At 47.2% G+C, this 20236-nt stretch overlaps 1 protein-coding gene across 1 annotated transcript; it reads right to left on the bottom strand.

Moving 5' to 3' along the window:
• Positions 1-1137: 1137 nt before the first annotated feature.
• On the bottom strand, positions 1138-19886 carry CFAP157 (cilia and flagella associated protein 157). Its single transcript, XM_083158997.1, has 9 exons — positions 19530-19886; positions 14472-14743; positions 14111-14264; positions 12214-12481; positions 10679-10809; positions 10184-10334; positions 1678-1862; positions 1391-1562; positions 1138-1304 (listed from the first exon to the last, which is right to left on the bottom strand). The coding sequence occupies exons 1-9, from the start codon at positions 19670-19672 to the stop codon at positions 1209-1211; spliced, it is 1572 nt and encodes a 523-aa protein (XP_083015123.1). The 5' UTR covers positions 19673-19886; the 3' UTR covers positions 1138-1208.
• Between the last annotated feature and the right edge of the window lie 350 nt (positions 19887-20236).

Raw genomic sequence — 20236 nt, 5'->3', positions numbered from 1 at the left:
GCTGCCAGTGTTGGACTGGGGGCAAGAAGAACCCACCCAGATAGGTATATGCCCCTAACAATGCACTAAGGGGGTATGTGCCCAGCCTCCAGCGAGAGTGTGGATAACCATTAGGTGATTCTTAGTGTAGTTTCTATAAAAGAGAACCAAGCACCCATGTTTAGCAGTGGTCCTGCTCTCTAGGAAACAGACCCTTTAATACACAGGTGTTAGATTGGGTGACCTGGAAAACATGAACTGTGTGCGAACCACTGTTCTAATAGATTAATAATATAAATTGATTGCACATAGTCTAAAACCGGACCCCTAGAGGCTGAAGTGGGGCCACCTGGGAATTTTCTAAGAGAAACGTACCCCTGCACTTGTATATTTGTGTGTAACCGAGTCTCTGACACAAAGCACAACAATGACGCAGCTTTTTTTTTTCTCAATACAAGTTCTGTTGGGCTCCATATACAGACCCAGTCACATACAATAATACAGATATCGTATCAAATAAATCAGTGCAATCTCCTTGTGCGACCTAGTCATGTTTTGACTGAGATACATTTTCTGCCCCAAGAAGAAAAAAATGATATGTACCGGACGGTTGTGCAAACAATTTATCTTATGTGCAGCATGTCCGACCCGATGCACACAAGACCGTGCATCGGGTCAATCTGTATGTAAAATACGCCATTTGACTCGATTTCTCATCCCAAACTGTGGAAATCGTGAAATTGCACCAGTGTATGGGGGCCTTAAGGAAGTATCTTTAATACAGGGGATATGGTCACTTAGTCAACCCTATTAAGGTCGACATACATTAGGTCGGCCACTGAAGTTCAACAGGGCTTAGGTTGACGTGGCTAAGGTCAAAAGGGTCGGAAAGTTGACACAAGCATTAGATCAACAATGGGACGGTCAACATGAGTTTTTCCCACAACTGTTGACACAGTCGACATGGGCACCATCTGCATACCCTCACATGGCTCGCTGCACTCGGCACACTATGCCTCTATTAAATCCAGCAAGGCCTTAAATTACTTTTGTTTGCAAGTGAGTTAAAAGACTTCCCACGCTCTAATGAGGGAGATTGGCGCTTCAGCCAATGGTTATTGTGAGTACAGTAATGAATCCCAGAAAGATGACTTAATATTTAGTTTTACACCTTTTCGCTACTCTTTAATTTCACAGTGTATATATATCATATATCAGCAAGTTAGTCATTATTTAGCCATAAGAACAGCCGTGTTTGCTGGTATTGATGGAATTCTTGGTAACGTACTTTGGTTTCTGTCTTCCTGTCTTGGCACATGCAGGTCCTGAAAGCACAAAAATAAATACAGTATACATGTCATGTTTATTACTCGTGAAGGAATGTGCCCTTGCTTTACTGGAAGAGACCTACCTTCTCTATGGCAGATTTAGCTTGGATTGGGCCAAGCTTTGTGGTTCTAGACAGCGGTCCTACTTTGCTGAACACAACATTAGAGGTGTCTTGTCTGGTCACTAGGCCCAAATCTCCCATTCGATAATGAGGGATAACTCCAGGGCCCTTTAAGGCAGGAGACACCATCTGCCTAGAAAACACAAAGTTTTTAGCTAGTATTCAGGGTAGACATTGCTACCTAGTTAACGAGGTCTCTGCTTGTATAAATGATGCAGACATTGCAGTTATTAGTGATTATTTTGTACCTGTAGCTCTTAGGTGACATGTCAGTCTCCATATTCTGAGCCTCTCTGCTCTGGAAGTCCATTAAGGAAGGCCCTAGGCCCAGACTGGCTGCGCTGTTTAATAACAAGAGAAGCTTCTGCAGAGTCTGGTTGCGTCTTGCTAGTTTTGCAACTTCAGTGTCTTCCAACTGATGGTTTGGCTCCTCCTGCAGCGACATAACCAGTGGCAATATAAGTATAGGGGTATTCTGTCATTTTAAAGGTATATTACACCATGGAGATGCTGAAAATAGCACAGGCTTTATAGTTGTGAGGTTTGCATGAGTTTTGTTGATGTAGCTCGGAGTCATGTTGGCTGTGGCTGGGGACCTCTACAAGACTGCATCTGCAGTAGATTAGGAGAGTTGATGATCATGACAGCAGTAGAACCAGCTGATTGACACCGCTTTCACATCGCACCTAAATACCGGTTTCCTGCCGGGTCAACCCAGAAATTGATGCGATGCGAAAGGGGTTACCGGGTCCCAGAAACCGCTAGCAACACGGCAATACGAACCGGTAAAAATGAAGGGTTCTTTCCGGTTTGTTTCCATGTTGCTTTGCAGTGTGAATGGGTTCATTGGGTCGAGCAACACGTTTCCCGTTCACACGTAGGAGGAGGCAGTGCTTGAAACAGCGCCAGCTCTAAGCGCTGCCTTCTCCCTTGCCCCCCATGACGTTCCGAACCTCTGCCTCACCCCCACATGACGTCAGCGAATGGGTTCACTGAAGCAATGCAAATGGACCAAAATGCAGGGTCGCACCAGGACTGAACCGTTTCAAAGTCCAGGTGCGAACCCTGAATTTACGGTCTAAAAGCTGTATAATACATGATAATATAGATTGTAAGCTTGCGCACAGGGCCCTCATACCTTTGACTGTCTGTAAATGACCAGTTTGTTGTATCACTGTCTTCTATTGTAAAGCGCAATGGAACATGTTACGCTATATAAGAATTGGTGGTACTAATGTAGTATCTGGACGCCCGATTAAAAAATCGGGTCCATCGCATCACATCGCATGCGACGCGATGCGATGGACCTGATTTTTCCATAGGATTCAATGTTAAAATGGACTGAGTCCATTTTAACATAGGATTCTATGGGAAAAAGGGTCCTTTTCATTTCCCCACTATCCAACTACGCATGGAGTTGGATATAAACCTGTGGTGAGCGCAGCGAGCCATCGAGCCCGAAGCGTGGCGAGCGGATGCGGAATACTTTTTAACAAATCCGCGTCCCCTCGTGGGGCTCGCCATGCTTCGGGCTCGGTGGCTCGCTGCGATTAACCACATGGTTTATATCCAACTCCATGCGTAGTTGGATAGTGGGGAAATGAAAAGGACCCTTTTTCCCATAGAATCCTATGGAAAATCGGGTCCATCGCATCGCATGCGATTTGGTCGGATGCGATGCGATAATCGGGCGTCCAGATACTACATAAGTACCGAAATGGTTAATAAAATAATAATATTCTGCAAATCACACTGCAACAGTAGCTGTGTGCGACAGTGATTACTGAGAACCAGTGACTTATAGGCAAAAGCAGGGGGGGTTTCTGGTTGCCCGGAAAGCCCCCTTCTCTTGGCAAGTGCCTTAAATTGAGACAACAATAGCACTAGTATATAATATGATCAATAGTGCTGCCACCACATCATGCAGAGCTGCTGCACATGCCTAGTGTACCAGCTTCTTCTACCACATTTACTATATGTATGGATACTGCGGCGGGCGCCCGCACACAATTACAATTGTACAATTAAAAATCGAATCTCATTGCATGCCGTTATATTGCATGTGATGCGATTGTATAAGATTTACTACGATCAAAATATTGGGTGCCGTGCTAGGAAATAAGTACCGTTTTGCCTGTATTACTACTGCTCTTTAAATCCAGTCTTCAGAGCCTTTAAGAATCGATGGCTTAGGGCAGGCATGTCCAAACTATGGCCCCCCAGCTGTTGTGAAACTACAAGTCCCATCATGCCTTGCCACAGCTTTACTATTAGGGAATGCTAAAACTATGGCAAGACATGCTGGGATGTGTAGTTTCACAACAGCTGGAGGGCCACAGTTTAGGGCCTTATTCTGGTTCACTCTCAGAGGCAAATTCCTTCTCAAATGGACAAAATCATGTGCACTGTAGGGGGACAGATGTAACATGTGCAGAGAGAATTAGATTTGGGTGAGTTATTTTGTTTCTGTGCAGGGAAAATACTGACTGCTTTATTTCTACACTGCAATATAGATCTCACTTTGAAGAAAAACCCCACCCAAATCTAATTCTATCTGCACATGTTATATCTGCCCAACCTGCAGTGAACATGGTTTTGTCCATTTGAGAAGGATTTTTTCTCTGAGAGTGGCCCTTAGTTTTTAGTTATAAAGCCCCTATACATATAAGCACTGATTCCCCAACCTGGCTGGTAACGCCAATCTGTTGAATCAGGAAGTTAAATGTTTAATAATCCCTATTCCCCGACGCAGCTGTCTCATCATTGGGATATTGCCAAAATGTATTTCCTCTACCTCCCCATGGCAGCCACATATGGGTTTTCCTCCAATTAGGTAGATATCTGGAAAGGGAAACACAACAGCCAAAAAAACCTCCCCTAGACACGGCCCCCTATATAAGGTCCGCCCCTTTAGTGCTCTGTGTCTTTTTTTCCCTTTCCGGGTAGATGGTGGCTTATCCTGTGAAGAGCCTTCTCTGCTGCCTAGTGCAGTTAGGGGTTGGGCAAGGAGTATGGCTCTCCCGCTACCTAGTGTAGTGGGGAGACTGAGCTTGGCGCCCGCTGCTTCATGCAGTCAGGGATATGCGCGTACCTGGGTACGGTCCCCCTCCGGCAGTAGTGGTATCAGGAGCCAGCTGGTGCTGGTGCAGCTCGCGCGAGGCACAGGCGCGTGCGGACGCTGTGGATGATAGCGGCGTCTGACGGAGGCACGCTGGCGCGTGCATGTAAGGCGGCGTCTGACGTCAGCGAGACTGGCGCAAGGTGATGACGCGGTAGCCAGCGCGGGAAATGGCGCGCTACATAACAGTGACGCTGACAGGGAGACAGCGCCGAGTACTCACTGCCATCAGGAGGGGGATTGCGCAGGACCTTGTAACGGAAGTGTGTCGGTCCAGACTGCCAGCTGACCAGGTAAGGCCCCTACAAGCAGCAGCGCTGCTGGGGCGCTGGCTTACCTCCTCCAATTACATGGAATGACAGTACATTGTCTTTTTCTTCCTGCATAGAGGGTGCAGTGGTTACTATGGAGGAGGAAAAGAAACAAACTCCTAAGGCAGGGTAAGCCAGGGGATGTATAGTTTTTCAAGTTTTTTTTTTTTATGTCATAGTTTGGATGCTCCTTATATGGAGAGTGGATTAGATGGAACTTAGTGTTGTCTCCATACCTTTCAGAGAATCAAGCAAAGCGGAGGCAAAAACAAAACATAAGAAACTGCACACGGGGAAATGTTCAGTCTGCGATAAAGTACTACCTGACAAAACAATTGGATCAGTCTGTGACAAATGCAAAGGGGTGCAATTTCTGGCACCAGAGCAAATGAGTGACTTGGTGTCCATGCTTAGATCAGCATTAGCTGATACGTTTGTATCAAAGGGTGATTTGGAAAAAATGTCCAAAAAGAGACCCAGAGAGCCTCCATCAGAGGACTCAGAAGGTTCTGAACCGGCAGAAGGCATAGCTGCAGGAGAAGAAATAGAGGAAGGTGAGCTTCCTTCTGATAAAGCTGATCTGGAATTCAACCCAGATTTATTGAATAATCTGTTGGGACTGATTAACAAGTCCTTAGAGATTGAGGACCCTCAGGAAGAGGGAAAATTGCAAGATCTTCTATTCAGAGATAAAAAGAAGAAATGTAAAACCTTTCACTTGTCTAAACCATTGAAGGACATTGTGGAAGAGGAATGGAATAGTCCAGATAAAAAGGTGGCGGTACCTTTAAGGATTACGAAGATGTACCCGTTTGAGGATCAGCAAGTTAAAAAATGGGAGACTGTACCCAAGGTCGATGCAGCTATTGCCCGTATCTCTAGAAAAACCACCCTTCCATTGGAAGACGTAAACGTGTTTAGAGATTCAATGGAAAGAAAACTAGAGATGTGCCTACGGAAGCAATATATGACTTCAGGAGCAGCCATAAAAGCCTCCTCGGCGGTGGCAGTAACATCCAGAGTTCTGAGGTTGTGGTGCCAAGACCTGGAGTCGGACCTACTAGACGGGATTAAGAGGTCAGAGCTGCTGAAAGTAATCCAAAATATGCAGGTAGCTATTGAATTTATATGTGATGCCTCCCTGGACAATGTGCGGCTAGCAGCAAGGAGTAATGCGGCAACAATTGTAGCCAGAAGGGCGCTCTGGCTGAAGCCATGGGTGGCAGACGCCCAATCCAAAAATAAATTAGTGTCCCTTCCCTTTCAGGGCGACTACCTATTTGGGAAAAATCTAGACGACATAATATCTAAAACTTCAGGAGGGAAGTCATCATGGCTTCCACAGGAAAAGTCTACAAGGAGGCCGTTTGTCAGACAACAAAAGTTTCAGACAACGGACTTCAAGGAAGCAAGAGCATACAGGCCAGGAAGGGGGTACAGAAGACCCTGGTTTAGTAATAGGGGATCCTTTCGTGGCCAAAGGGGCAAAGAAGGAAGATTCGGATTCAGAAACATGTCACAATGACGCCAAGCTAAAGGTTGGGGGCAGACTAAGAGAATTTCATCTTGTCTGGGACCAATCAGTAGAAGACAACTGGGTGAGAGAAGTTATCTCATCAGGTTACAAAATAGAATTCATAAAGACACCAGGATGCTGGAAGGAGGAATCACCGGTTCCGAAGAATCCAGAAGAAAGAAAGGCACTGATAGAAAGCCTCAAAAATATGATAGATCAAGGAGTGGTAGTGGTGGTACCACAAGACCAAGAAAACGAAGGATGGCAGTCCAGGTTCTTCGTGGTGAGGAAAGCCACGGGGGGGCTTCAGGACAATATTAGACTTAAGAAGGCTAAATACTTTTGTAAAGACACAAAGGTTCAAGATGGAGTCAGTACGTACAATACTCCCGGATATAAAAGAGAAGGCGTTTCTAACAACGATAGATCTAAAGGACGCTTATCTGCATATTCCAATAAATCGGTTGCATCAGAAGTACCTAAGATTTCGCCTAAAAGGAGTAACTTATCAATTCACAGCATTACCCTTCGGCCTCTGTACTTCGCCAAGAACCTTTACAAAGGTTCTAATAGTATTGATAGCAAATTTAAGAAAGGAAGGCATTCCAGTATGGGCATACCTGGACGACTTACTTGTCATGGCGAGGTCTGCAGAACAGTCAAGAGAGTATACAGACAGAGTGATAAGCTACCTGCAAGAACACGGATGAATCGTGAACCAAAAGAAAAGCCAACTAGAACCAGACAACACAGTGAAGTATCTGGGGTTTGTAATAGATTCGGTCAAAATGACAGTACGCCTGACGGAAGAAAGAAGCTACAAACTGAGAAGCGAGATTGCGGGGCTTCTGAAGAAAAAGGTGGTACGCACCGGAGACTGCGTAAGGATACTAGGTCTTATGTCGGCTGCACTAGAAGCCATAAGTTGGGCAAGATTCCACATGCGGGCCTTTCAGAATTGCCTGTTAGCTCAATGGGACGGCGACGGAAAAAATCTGTTGCAAAAAGTGCAGATATCAAAGAAGGCAAAAGAGGATCTGCGGTGGTGGTTGAGTCCAAGAAGAATATCAAAAGGCAGGTCATTCATAACAGGCGAACAGGTCGTAGTTACAACCGATGCCAGCCAATCAGGTTGGGGAGCGGTCTGCCAAGGGCAGGCAACGCAAGGAGAATGGAACAAGCATTACAGCCGGCTTCACTCCAACCTAAGAGAAATGTATGCAGTGTATCTAGCATGCCAGAACTTCAGGGACCGGTTATACAAAAAAGAAGTAATAATCAGGTCAGACAACAAGTCGGTGGTAGCATATATCTGCAAGCAAGGAGGAACGAGGAGCAGGAGTATGATGAAGGCCGTGGAGGAATTGCTGCAATGGGCAGAACTACACGTAAAGAGCATCACGGCAGTATTCATAGCAGGAGAACAAAATCAGGCAGCGGACGCTTTGAGCAGAAGGGCAATAAAAGCAGGAGAATGGGAGCTGTCCCAGGAAGTGTTTCAACTCATAGTGCAAAAATGGGGATGTCCAGCTATAGACCTCATGGCCACAAGAGCCAATGCCAAGGTACCCACCTTCATGTCAAGGCACTGGGAGGCAGGAGCAAGTCAGGTGGATGCTCTGACGGCGCAGTGGAACACAGGCCTATCGTATGTCTTCCCTCCGTTTCCGGTAATATCGAGGTTGCTCAACAAAATACAAAGAGAGGAGGCAACGGTGATAACAATATTACCTTTATGGCCGAGGAGAGCGTGGTTTCAGAAAGTAGTGAGAATGGCGGTGGACGTTCCTTGGAAGATTCCAGACAGGGAAGACCTGTTAAGACAGGGGAACTACACGAGACCACAACCAGACAACTGGGGTCTGATGGCATGGCTACTGAGACCAGAACACTGGTAGAAAAGGGCTTTTCTCAGAAAGTAATAAATACGCTGCTTAAGGCACGGAAGGTGAATACATCAGCTACATACTATAAGATTTGGAAAACTTACATTCAGTTTTGCGAGGTAGGGCATAGAAACCCTAGGTCGATACCCACAATTCTGGACTTCCTGCAGACAGGGCTAGAGAAAAAGCTGTCAGCCAGCTCTTTAAGAGTGCAGATTTCAGCACTAGGAGCCATGCTGGATACAAAAATATCAGAAGACAAATATGTAAGGAGGTTCGTGCAGGCACTAAGAAGGATAAGGCCGCAATTTCATAACCCCATGGCTCCGTGGGACTTGAATCTAGTACTGAACGTACTAACGGAAGAGCCTTTTGAGCCACTGCAGGAAATACCTATCAAAAAGTTAACGATGAAGGTTGTTTTTCTGGTCGCAATTACATCGGCCAGGAGAGTATCAGAGCTGCAGGCGCTTTGGGCAGAGGAACCATTTTTCAACTTCTTTCAGGATAAGGTGGTGTTGAGAACTAACCCTAATTTCCTCCCGAAAGTAGTGTCCCAGTTTCATATCAACCAAGAAATAGTGCTGCCAGCTTTCTGTGCTAACCCAGGGAATGAGAAAGAAAGAAGGCTACATACCCTGGACGTAAAGAGAGCATTGATAATTTATCTTCAAAGAGTGGAAGGTTGGAGGAAGTCAAAGAGGCTCTTCTTAGTAACAGAAGGGAAAAATAAAGGATTAGGTGCATCGAAGGCTACACTAGCAAGGTGGCTGAAAGAGTGCATAGCTGAAGCTTATAAGATAAGGAAGATGGAGGTGCCTAAAGGAATTAAGGCCCATTCGACAAGAGCCGTAGCAGCATCATGGGCAGAAAAAGGTGCGGCATCAATAGAGGAGCTTTGTAAAGCAGCATGCTGGGCTTCAGCGCACACGTTTTCAAAACATTACAGAGTAGACGTAGGAGCCTCCAGTGATGCGAAACTGGGCAGGAAAATCCTAAGTGCTGTAATATAAAAAAAAAAAAAAAAAGAAGGAGAATAAAGGGGTGAAGACAACCTCGTATCCTTTGAAGTGCTAATTATTATTTCTTGTTTTTCTTTTTCCCTCCCTACTGTGTTATTGCTATGGTATTACCCATATGTGGCTGCCATGGGGAGGTAGAGGAAAGTACGGATTATTACCTGTTAGTACGCTTTCCTCTACTCCACCATGGCAGCAGTTTCCCACCCTTAATATTATTTAAAAAATGATCGGAAGCTATATAATCGAGACACAGAGCACTAAAGGGGCGGACCTTATATAGGGGGCCGTGTCTAGGGGAGGTTTTTTTGGCTGTTGTGTTTCCCTTTCCAGATATCTACCTAATTGGAGGAAAACCCATATGTGGCTGCCATGGTGGAGTAGAGGAAAGCGTACTAACAGGTAATAATCCATACTTTATAATGTATAAATAATGTTTAAATTTACAGAATAATCTAAGTTTACAAGGAGGAACATGACTGCTAGAACTAATGTTAGGTTTAAGGCTCAGGTTCAAGGTACGGTTAATAATTTAGGAGGTTGTGTTTGGTTTTATAATTTGACCTACTTTAGGTGATCTTATATTTATTTGTGTTAAGCAACTATTATACTTATTATAATAAATAAAATAATATAGGTCTTTGCGATTGGATGGCTCTCCTGTCACCCTTCAGTAATTTAAGCTGCTATCCTTTCACACTCAACACCTTATTACCAGGGGAATATGTATTTTAACCATACCTCCCAACGTTGGAATCTGGGGAATTGGGACCTACCGTGCCAGAGGCACACCCTTGCCTGGAGGGTGTGGTTTAGTGCTGCAACTCCCATTTTCGTCATTTTGGAAAGCAGAGCAGTGGTGATCACTGAGACAGTGAGACAAAAGTTGTATGCATCATCGTACCATGAGTATGTCCTTCAGCGCAAAAGTCGCCTGACTCAAGACAGTCTCCACAATTTTCCTGTTCTTCTTCTCATCTTCTAGCTGCCTGTTCACCTTGTCCTTCTCCTCCCCCAATGTCTGGACCGCCTCATCCAGAGATGACATCCGCTCTCTAGAGAAAGCACACCCAGCACCAATAATGGAGGGTTAGGCTGCGCGCTGGGAGGGTTAAGTTTAGGCAGTGAGGTAGGAAGGCACTAGCAGGGTTCGGATGCGTGGCGGAGGTTACAGTTAGGTTCTAGGTAGGGAGGGATGATTAGGGATGGGTAATTATATTCATAAAACTTCTGTTGGGAGTCCCTGCATCGGGATGCCGGTGTTGGAATTCTGACTGCCGGCATCCCCGCCACTGGTCATCCATATGTGTCCCTTCCCGACTATCCTTGAACTTGTTATGTACATCATTCATAGTTGTATTGCCTGTATAAATGGCCCAACATTTCTCATGGATCTCACCTCAGTGCTCGTGTCTCCTGCTGAAGGGACAGATGCTCCATCTGTAACTGACTCAGTTCATGCTCCCTCTCTGCAGCCAGGTCCAACATCTCCTCCTGTTTTTGACATTTATCTGTCAACATACGGATCACCTAATATGCCACGTGGCAAATGTAAGAGAATAAATCACTGTTCGCATACAGCTTTCCCTCAGCTGAGGCTTTGGGGAATTGAGCTGAATTCAATTTACACTGCGGTTCTGCGAATCCTCACAAAACTACAACCCATGGCGGAAGGCTGGGGGAGCCACCCAGCACAGGGCATGGCCGCCACGCACACCTGCATTTTGCAGGCATATTGTGCAAGCACTTCACTATACAGTAAAGGGCTCACACATTACTGTCTGCCCCCTGTAGCACAACCTAGCTGCAAAGGCAGGTGCAGGCCAACCATGTTTCCGTGAACAGCTGTCGTGGCCCCCCCCCCCCCCCCCATGAGCAGCCCAGACACTTCCACAAAGTGCGGATTTGATGCCTCTGTATGGTTAGTTCCTCCATGATGGGATGACCACAACCCTTCCGAGCACCCCCTCTTAGCCACTCCCCATGCCACCCAGTACTGTGGCCCTGCTCCTACTTACCTCCTGCTACTAATTTTCTCCATTTTTTCTAATGATGCTGCCACTGTTACTTCCGTATTTAGTGGTGTGCAATGCGATGCGATCTTCCAGTTAAATTAACAGGAGTGCTTGTGCAATGAAATATCGCATAGCATCGCATGCCAGCAAATGGCATGCAATGCGATTTTTAATTGTACAAGCACCCTGATGGGTGCTTACAATGTTAAATGCATCCCCATTGTCAACGCCACCCCCACTATCAATGCCAACCCGAAGTGTGGCGAGCGCAGCGAGGGGCGGCGGTACGCGTCCTCCAACCTTTTCTCGCCACACTATCTAAAGTAAACTCCACGCCAACGTGGATAGTGGCGGTATGAAAAGGTCAGAGGATGCCTACCGCCGCCGCTCGCCACGCTTCGCGTTGACATTGATATTGGGGGTGGCGTTGACAATGGGGGTGCATTTAACATTGTAAGCACCCATCAGGGTGCTTGTACAATTAAAAATCTAATCGCATCGCATTGCATGCCGCTATATTGCATGCGATGCGATAAGACGCACTACGATCAAAATTGGGGGCGCCATGCTAGGAAACAAGTTTCCTTCTCCATATTCAGTGTCAGATTGAAATCCCGGCGATTTTGGGTCCAAATTCTGGTATCCCACCAATCCCCATCCTGAGATTGGCCACCTAGGGGAGGGCCACCGTGGGTTTTCCCCTGTGGGCCAGTCCAACACTATCCATGTCCCTTGTGGAGGATGTCACATCCTCATCATACGTCAGCTGGGCAATGAGCAGCACCAGACCGGATCAGATTTGTCTTCGCTTTGCAAATTCGAAACATTGAACTCCAGTTCCCAGCCAACATATATTAGCCCTAACGATTCATGTGAGTGGCCTGATGTCTAATATATAAGTTGTGCAGAGCTCAGTCACCTTTTTGTTGCTCAGATTGTTCTTCACTAGCTCCTTCTCATTCTCCTCCAGCATCTCCAGCTGTTTCCTCAGCTCACGTTCTTGTTCCTTCAAGTGGTCATTCTCCTGCATCAGCTCTAAGCTCCTATTGGACATCTTGGTGAGCTGAGAACCAATAGAGACGTTCTCGCGGATGGTGCGTTTAGAGGTCTCCGCCATCTGGCTGTTAGACACTCTGCGAAACTCATCTGCCACTGAATTGACCCTCTGCACCATTTCTTTCTTTAACCTGCAGGGAGAGGAGTTTGCCAAGCAAAAAATAAAGAACTGTGGGTAAGATGCACTGAAGGAGAAATGCCGTAAAAACTGTTTTCTTGGATTTTTAACCGCATATCAGGGCTCCATTGCGGAGATTAACCCGCATAGAAGCCTATTGGCTTCTCTCCGCAGCGCTGGTTGAGGGATCTCTTGCAGCATGCCCGTGGCCATCAGCCTCATAGTGCTCATGCGCAGAGGGACTCCTGGAAGTCCAGTGATGAGCCGCTGTTATCAGAAGAGCTGTCCCTTGCCTAATTATTAGGGTATCAATGCGATACCCACACAATGGGCCTGCTCACTGGGCTGCAAGTGGCCAGACCTCAGCAAGCAGGTACATGCCACCCCTCCGCTCTCAACACCCCGGCGCCTGTCAATCACCTTGTGTAGGGCCAGCGAATGCTAGCCTTCGCATGGTCCGTACGCAGGGGGCTGTGTGCATGTGCAGTCTTTCGAATATCGGACAGGCCTTGAATTCGCAGCCATCCAAATGGGGCTGAATCGGGCCCAAAGTGTATCTGGGTGAACTGGTGTGGTTTAGTGCATCTCCCCCTGTTTCAGGTTTTGACAATGGTCTAAACAGCATCCCACCCTCTCGCTGCTGCCTGTCAATCAGGCAGTGGCAAAGGGGAACTACGGGTAACAACAAAACACCCGTAAAATAATTTAAGTATCATAAAAAGGAAGCTATAAAATCACAAGGTGCGATGCAATAACCTCCGCAGTTTCCCTTTAGTGCATCCGCCCAGTGTGCTAGAAAAATACTATGTATACTTGACATTTAGTGAAGATTTTTTAAACCACCAAACAGAAGAGAATAGAAGAAACAGCAAAGTAATAGAGTTATTGGTACAGATCATGCAGCAGCCGCCAGTGGTGTCACTCAGGGGCCCATCTAGAAATAATCCTATTTGCAGTGCCAGCTGCAGGTGATATTAGCACCCAGGATCGCATTGCAGGATACAATGACCCTGACACCACATCTCCAGACGGGTTTCGGTTGATAGGTCGACACTATGATGGTCGACATACATTAGGTCGACCACTAAAGGTCAACACATGAAATAGGTTGACATGGCTAAGGTGCACAGGGTTGGAAGGTCGACACAAGCATTAGGTTGACAGTCAAAATGTCGTCATTAGTTATTCACGTTTTTTGGAGCCGACTTATGCCGACAGGCGGTATTTCATACCCTTTTATCCTTTAGGGTGTGGAGGGAGAATATAATAGTGTGCCGAGCGCAGCAAGGCTCCGAGCCATGCAATGGGACACGGAACACTGATATGGTGTCCTTGTCGACTTATGTTGAAATTCGGGACAACAAAAAAATTCCTTGAAAAACTCATGTCGACTATTTGACTGACGACCTTCCCATTGTCCACCTAATGCTTGTGTCGACCTTCCAACCCTGTCGGCCTTAGCCATGTCGACCTTTAGTGGTCAACCTAATGTACATCGACCTTCATAGTGTCAACCCTATGACCCATACCCCAGAGATCTATGGGGGCTGCAGCTGCCGTCGGGAATGGACGGATTGCATCTGATATCAGAGATATTTAATGCTCAATAGTTCCCATGAGTCCCATGGTCCACAGTACTTACCTGTCCTTGTCCAGCACAGCCTTCTTCTCCAGCTTGTACATCGTATCTTTGTGTTCTTCTTCTTGTTTCTGTAACTTCTCCTCGAGAGCAGCAAACTTGTTCATCAGCTCTTCTTTCTGTTCCCTGAACTCCTCCAAGGAGGCCAACTTACCCGCTGTGATTAATGGGAATAGGTTAGTCATGCAGCCCACAGATTACCCCCGGACATCACATTATACCAGCCTGGTCCTTTTCAGAGTGTTACAATGCAGAATTCTGTTTCTGCCATTGATGTATAATTCTGCCATATTGTATGAAGTGATTTTTGTATCTATAGTTCCAACCACAGAGGAAAGTAATGTACACTGTCATTAGGCATTACCTAACATCATGTTCTCTGAGGTAAGATGGTCCTTAGTCTTCTGGAACTCATGTCGCAGCTGAGACAGTTGTGATACATAGGCATCTCTCTCGTCGTCTTTGGCCTGCTGGAGGCCAGCCAGCTGGTCTTTAAGGTCCAGTATTTCATCCGTGCGCTGGTCCAGTGTGCGCTTGAGAAATGACACAATCTCATTTTTGTCACTGGAGACCTGGTTATACTGTGCCAGGAGCAGGTTCTCCCTAGCGGCAACATCATCCCATTTTGTTTGATACCTGTGTGATAAGAAGAGAGAACAGAATAATATGGATGGGGTACACTTATACAGCATCTAACGGCTTTACTTGCTACAAAAGGATTGGATCAATGCGGACATTATGAGAATGCTTCTGAATGCCAGATACTACTAGCTAATATATCTTATACATTAATGCTCATTTAGGGGTTCATGCTGGGTACACTAATTTGCACTGTACCTGCCCACATAAAAGGTGCACGTCTATGAATAAATATATATATATATATATATATCGGTCACAGTCCATGTAATCCACAGCATGCCTGGAATCAAACATTAATGTGATAGCTATGTGTATTGTAGCCATTTTGAGCAACAGTGTTAGGACCTGCAGAAAAGTGGGGTCCCGTGAAGGGGGCTGCAGGCTTAAATGCATTGATCAATCCATGAACTAAATCTCCACCATTTATTAATATCAATTAATTTAGTGTGTACAGAGCCCCTACCATGTCTATAATCTCTTATATATTTGGCTACATCTGTCACTCAAAGTGTGTCTGGAGCTGTGACGCTGGGTTGTGGACTTCCATCTTAATTTATGATTGTCATCACCTGTTTTAAACAGGGTAATTGATAAGAAAGGTGTTTAAGCACAGGTGATGGTAATCCATAAATTAAGAAGAAAGTCCAGAAACACAGGTGATGGTAATCCATAAATTAAGAAGAAAGTCCAGAAACAGAGCAATGTGTCCCTCCTGGAGAGGGTCATGTTGGGAGGTATGCACCTCCCTCCCTCCCCCCCCCCCATTCACGGCATCCCCACGATTAAATGGCACATGCAAAACACTGACATGGCTATGGTCGACAATGAAAAAGGTTGACAAGATTTATTTTTCACTTTTTCAATGTTTTCATATTCATTCTCATGTGTCGACGTGGACACCAATGAAGTGCCACACTTATGTCAACATTTACATGTGTTGACCTTTCTGTGTTGATTTTTTCTTGTGGCGATTCGCGGCACCCCCCGCAACCCCCCTCCCGCGATTTGCAGGACACCCCCCGCAATTCGCGGCACCCCCGGTGACTCCCGCGATTCGCGGCCCCACCCCGTGACACCCCCCCCCCTCCTGCGATTCGTGGCACCCCGCGACCCCCCCTCCCACGATTCGCGCCAACCCCCCGGGCCCCCCCTCCCGCGGTTCACGTTGCCCCCCACAACCCCCCCTACCGCGATTCCCCACCCCTGACCCCCCCTCCTGTCATTGCGGCAACCCTCTGCGACCCACCCTCCCGCGATTCACTGCAACCCCCCCGAGCCCCCCCTCCCACAATTCGCGGCACCCACCCCCCCCCCCCCCCCCCACAATTCACGGCATCCACCCACAACCCCTCCTCCCGTGATTCGCGGACACCCCTCACCTCCTCCCTCCCCCCCCCCCGCGTGCGATTCACGGCAACCCCAGGATTAAATGGCACATGCAAAACATTGGCACGGCTATGGTCGACAATGAAAAAGGTTGAGATGAGTTTTTGAAGATTTATTTTTCTTTTTTTGAATGTTTTCATATTCCTTCTCATGTGTCAACATAGACACCGATGAAGTGCCACACTTATGTCAACATTTACATGTGTTGAACTTTCTGTGTTGATTTTTTCTTGTGGCGATTCGCAGCACCCCCCGCGACCCCCCTCCCGCGATTTGCAGCACACCCCCCGCAATTCGCGGCACCCCCGGTGACTCCCGCGATTCGCGGCCCCACCCCGTGACACCCCCCCTCCTGCGATTCGTGGCACCCCGCGCCCCCCCTCCCACGATTTGCGCCAACCCCCCGGGCCCCCCCTCCCGCGGTTCACGGTGCCCCCCACGACCCCCCCCTACCGCGATTCCCCACCCCTGACCCCCCCTCCTGTCATTGCGGCAACCCCCCCCCCCCCGTGACCCACCCTCTCGCGATTCACTGCAACCCCCCGAACCCCCCCTCCCACAATTCGCGGCACCCACACCCACCCGCGACCCCCCCCCCTCCCGCAATTCACGGCATCCACCCACGACCCCTCCTCCCGTGATTCGCGGACACCCCTCACCTCCTCCCTCCCCCCCACCCCCGTGCGCGATTCACGGCAACTCCAGGATTAAATGGCACATGCAAAACACTGGCACCGCTATGGTCCACAATGAAAAAGGTTGACATGAGTTTTTGAAGATTTATTTTTCTTTTTTGGAATGTTTTCATATTCATTCTCATGTGTCGACATGGACACCAATGAAGTGCCACACTTATGTCAACATTTACATGTGTTGAACTTTCTGTGTTGATTTTTTCTTGTAGCAATTTTTTCCCAGTGACAACTATGAACTATGTGCACGTCAACCTACACATCATCAACCAATTCTTTGTATAATATAGAACACCTGTTCTGTTTTACTGTAGGTGTTTTAAGTCAGACCTTTTACTGCTACTATTACTGTTTATGTAAATGCATTCTGAATGACAGCAACATCCTACCATCCTTCTACAAGAATATATAACCAACTAGGTGATTCATCGCGCCCCGTGCCCCCCCCTCCCGCAATTCACGGACCCCCCGCGCACCCCCCTCCCGCAAATTCGCAACCCCCCTTGCGCAATTCACGCCCCCTCCCACGATTCGCCGACACCTGCGCCCCCCCCCCCTCCCTTGATTCACGGCACCCCCCGCAATTCATGGCACCCCTAAGCCCCTCTTTAGTCCCCCGTAAACTCACACACCCCTATCACTACCCAGCTTCCTGCTCTCCTGAACCGTAACTTCCACCACTGGGGAGTCGCTGACGCTGTTTTGCCCACATGCCCCTATCATGCCTCATAGCCCAGCCTCCTGCTCTCATGCACCCAAACTCCCACCCAGTAGGAGGAGACACTGACTAAGGGCCACCATCCTGTACTCCTGTACTGCCACCCTGGACCCTCACCCACTTGCAGAAGCTGCACAGTATCTCCCACCTTCCTCTTTAGTCCCCCTTATGCCCACACACCCCTATCACTAGCCAGCCTCCTGTTTTCCTGTGTCGTGACCTCCGCCAGTGTGGAGCCACTGGCTCAGAAACACCCTACTATACTATTGCACACACCTAAACAACATGCACACACAGCCCCCCCCCCCACACACCCACAAATGTCACTGTACCATCCACACTATCAATGTACATCTTACTCTGTAACCGCATTTTAATTAAACAAAACAATACACACCCCCTTCCACATCATATGCTCTCTATTTAACACATTTCACCTATAACTCAAGTTTCAATACAGGCATCTTTCATACAATTCTAACCATCTTTCTCATATACAAATGTTCCCAAATTAAGGGGGCGCAGCCCCTTACGACGGTGTGAAGAGCGCCCGTAGGGCGCGATGAATCACCTAGTAAATATATATATATACATACATATATATATATATATATATATATATATATATATACATACCAGCAGGCTGGCACTGAACCAGTTGAAACATAGTCTACTTGCAAGGGTGCCTTCAAAGGTGCAAAGAACAGCAATCAGTAGAAGACGCAATGCAGCGGCACTCAAACAGGACTACAAAAAATAAAAAAACAGTTCGACCACTTTGGGGTTCTCCATTTGACGTTTCAGTTTGCTAAACTTTTATCAAGAACTTGCTCATACGTGTATGCCCAAATTCTTGATAAAAGTCTAGCTGACTGAAACGTCGAACGGTGAACACCAAAGTGGTTGGACTGTTTTTTGTTTTTTTTGTTGAAGTCCTGTTTGAGTGCCGCTGCATTGCATCTTCTATATATATATATATATTTATGTCAGCACGGTAGCTTGAAAGATGGCATCGATGAAGGTTGCAGGTGCTTTCTTTATTAGTTATTCATTCATATTTTGTTAAGAACCTTATTCTGGTCCAAATTTGCACGGGGGAGCAATGTTGCACCTCTGCGCATGCGCATTTATGCACATGTGCAGACACTGGGTGCGAACTGTAAGTTCGCCGTCCCATTCACACCCAACAATCACAGGGGCAGCAGTGAAGAAACGCACCCATGGGAACACCCAGCGTTTCATGGGTGTTCCCATGTTAATGCTGGGCATTCCCAGGGAAATGAGGCAGTGACGTGGCTGCCGGGGGCAGTGTCATCACCGTATCCTCGCACAGGGCGCACAGAAGGCTAAGGCACCTGAGAGTATATTAGTTTTGCGGGCATGTTCCACATCATTCGATGGTCGGCGATGTGGTTCTCACCCCCTAGGCTCAAATAGGGCGGGCGGCAATGCAAATGGCGGACGGGCTTTAAATCTTTAAAAACTAGAATAAGGTCCTATAGCTACTGTGTAAAACAAATCTAATAGTGAATATGTTTTTCACTATTATTTTTATTAGCGCTGCGGAATATGTATGCGCTATATAAGAAACTGTTAATAAATAAATAAAAATAAATAAAAATAAATAAATCTGGTGTATAACCGAATTTGCTGTAAGTAAGCGCACCTGACTAATTGTGGCGCATGTATTGTAAAAAAAAATTGATGTTTAAGATCTAAATGTGTTCTTGTAACCAATGATCCCTACATATTGGTGAGGAGGCAGTTTTTCTGTCCCTGTTTTAAAATGGGACGATTAGTAAGAGCACAGCTGCTGCAGAACCTCTTGGACGGAGCTGTCAGTCTGGCCAGCAGACAGATATGAAAAAGTTTGGACACCCCTGCTTTAGGCAGTCCAGATGTTGGGGAACCAGAGCTGGCGGGGGAAGGGGTTAAAGTTTTGCTTATGGTGCCGAGAATCCATTTACACCGGCGACGCGCTCACCTCTCCACACGGCCCTCCAGGTCCCGGATCTGCAGCAGGTAGTACTCCTTGCTGTCCTGGGACACCGGCTCCCCTGCAGCCGGCTGCGATGGGTTCCCCTGCTTCTTGGCGCTGCCCTTCCCCTTCTTCTTCTTGGGCGGCATTGTACGATCCCCCGGTGCCCGGGACGGCCAGTACTCAGAGTAATGTTACCAGGCGTCCTGTTACTAAGCAACGGGGAAGAGTAGGCGGCTCCGCTGTCAATTTCTGGGCGGCAGTGACGGAGAGGGGGGCGTGTTCCTAGTAATTGGCGGCGCTGCGTACTCGTATTCCGTCTCTCCCTCGAATTGCATCACATGTGCCATGCTGGCAGCTGCGGGTTGGACATGTGCGCAATGTTACACACATGTGTTCCCAGTGACACTAGAGATGGGCAAAACGGATCTTTTCGCCGACCCGACTCGACCCGGGTCGGTCACTGAAAAGATCTAGATCCTTTGGGCGGCTCTGCGGATCAATTTGTGTAAAAAAGACAGTTATTTATGGTTTGAGTTAGTGTACCATACCTCCCAACATGACCCTTTCCAGGAGGGACACAATGCTCTGTTTCTGGACTTCCCTCTTCATGTTTGATTGTTATTACCTGTGTGGAAACACCTTTCTTACCCATTTACCTGTTTAGAACAGGTAATAGCAATCATTCGTTAAGAGGGATGACCCAGTGTACC

Source organism: Crinia signifera, chromosome 9 (assembly GCF_055691185.1).
Source record: "Crinia signifera chromosome 9, ASM5569118v1, whole genome shotgun sequence".
NCBI classification, from domain to species: Eukaryota; Metazoa; Chordata; class Amphibia; order Anura; family Myobatrachidae; genus Crinia; species Crinia signifera.
This window is presented reverse-complemented; position numbering and strand designations above follow the sequence as displayed.